Source organism: Emydura macquarii, unplaced genomic scaffold (genome assembly GCF_026122565.2).
Source record: "Emydura macquarii macquarii isolate MOO-44397 ecotype Brisbane River unplaced genomic scaffold, CSIRO-AGI_Emac_v2 contig_3431, whole genome shotgun sequence".
NCBI lineage: Eukaryota > Metazoa > Chordata > Testudines > Chelidae > Emydura > Emydura macquarii.
In genome coordinates, this window is record NW_027133568.1 from 5,694 (window position 1) to 7,113 (window position 1,420).

The 1,420-nt window shown below is 54.5% G+C and overlaps 1 gene segment (V, D, J or C); it reads right to left on the reverse strand.

Moving 5' to 3' along the window:
• Positions 1-207: 207 nt before the first annotated feature.
• LOC137144259 (immunoglobulin lambda variable 3-21-like) lies at positions 208-745 on the reverse strand (the record flags this gene model as incomplete). The annotated part of the segment is given in 2 exon segments: positions 208-527; positions 673-745. Coding segments are annotated over 2 exon segments (366 nt in total), but the record flags the coding sequence as incomplete, so codon positions are not given.
• Positions 746-1,420: the final 675 nt, after the last annotated feature.

The window sequence follows — 1,420 nt, forward strand, 5'->3', positions numbered from 1 at the left end:
TTCCACGTTAGCACTCTGTGCAGTGGCTGAGACTGTTCACAAGGGGCATTAAGGAGACGTCGCGTGGTCCCAAGCTCTGCCTGGAAGGATTTCTGGGCGATTAAATATGATACTTACTCTCCCCTCCCCCTGAAATAGCCGCTCACGCTGCCACAGAAAGAACGTTATTAAACATTTCCTTGAGACGATGAGAGGTTTGTGTCTCACTTCCCCGTCTGCCTGTGTCACTGTGAGCAGCGTTGCCATCCCACACCTGACAGTAATAATCAGCCTCGTCCTGCGCCTGCACGCCCGTGATGGTTAACGTGGCCGTGTTACCGGAGTTGGAACCAGAGAATCGATCAGGGATCCCAGAGGGTCTCGTATCATCATCATATATCACGAGCAGGGGGCACTGCCCGGTTTCTGTTGGTACCACTGCACATTCTTGCTACCAATGTTGTTTCCTGAGCAGGTGAGTTGAGCCTTTTGCCCTGGAGACACAGACACTGAAGGCGGCTGAGTCAGCACGTACTGGGCGAGAGAACCTGAAACAGGAGGAGAAAACATGGGATAGAATCAATATTTTGAGAGCCAACGCACCACAGGCAGTGCAGGAACTTGAGGATGGGAAAATCCACCTGAATTCAGACAGGGAGAAAAACTCCCCGAGTTAGAGTACGGGAGCCGTACCTGAACAGTAGGTGAGCAGCGCGAGGAGCAGAGGGGCCCAGGCCATGGTGGGGATGCAGATGAGCTCAGCTTCCTGAGGCAAAGGGGTCTGTGGCTGGGACCCGCCAATTCTCCTTTAACACCCAGCACTGGAGTACGGCCCCTGCATGCAAATCTGGTCTCTGCTCATTGGCTGCTGCCTTTTCACTCCTGTGAGAGCACAGGGACCCAGGGGAGAACCTCTTTGCATAAATCCGCTCTGTCACCCATGTAGAAAAGCCCTGCTTTGCTTTCCATATGCAGAGAGAAAATCTCGCTCATCCCAGTGGTGAGGAGCTCCCGTTGGGTTCAGTCTGCTCACACTGGCAGTTTGCAGAGCCCTCTCCCCATAAATCTCAAACTTTGTCTGCCTGGGACCCCAAATCTAACTGGTTCTTCTCCTGTCCCCAGGTCACAATCCTTTTCAGACTCACCCCGCCATTTTTGGTGGCTGCAGGAAGAAATCCTGGCAAGTTTTGGGGTGCTCATTTCTGGGGTGCTGGATGTGGTGGGTGCTGTTGGATGGTGATGGGTGGGGCTGGTTGCAGCGAGGCTGCTGGATGATGGCAGTCAATACTTGCAGACCTCCCAACAGTCCTGGGGTTGTGTGGCTATCCCGATTTGACCCACAAATCCCTCCATCCCATATGAAGCGGCTCCTGTCCCGCGGGGCTGGCTGGGCTCAGCTCCGCACTCTAGGAATTGCAGCCTGGCCCCTCACGTGCGGGGT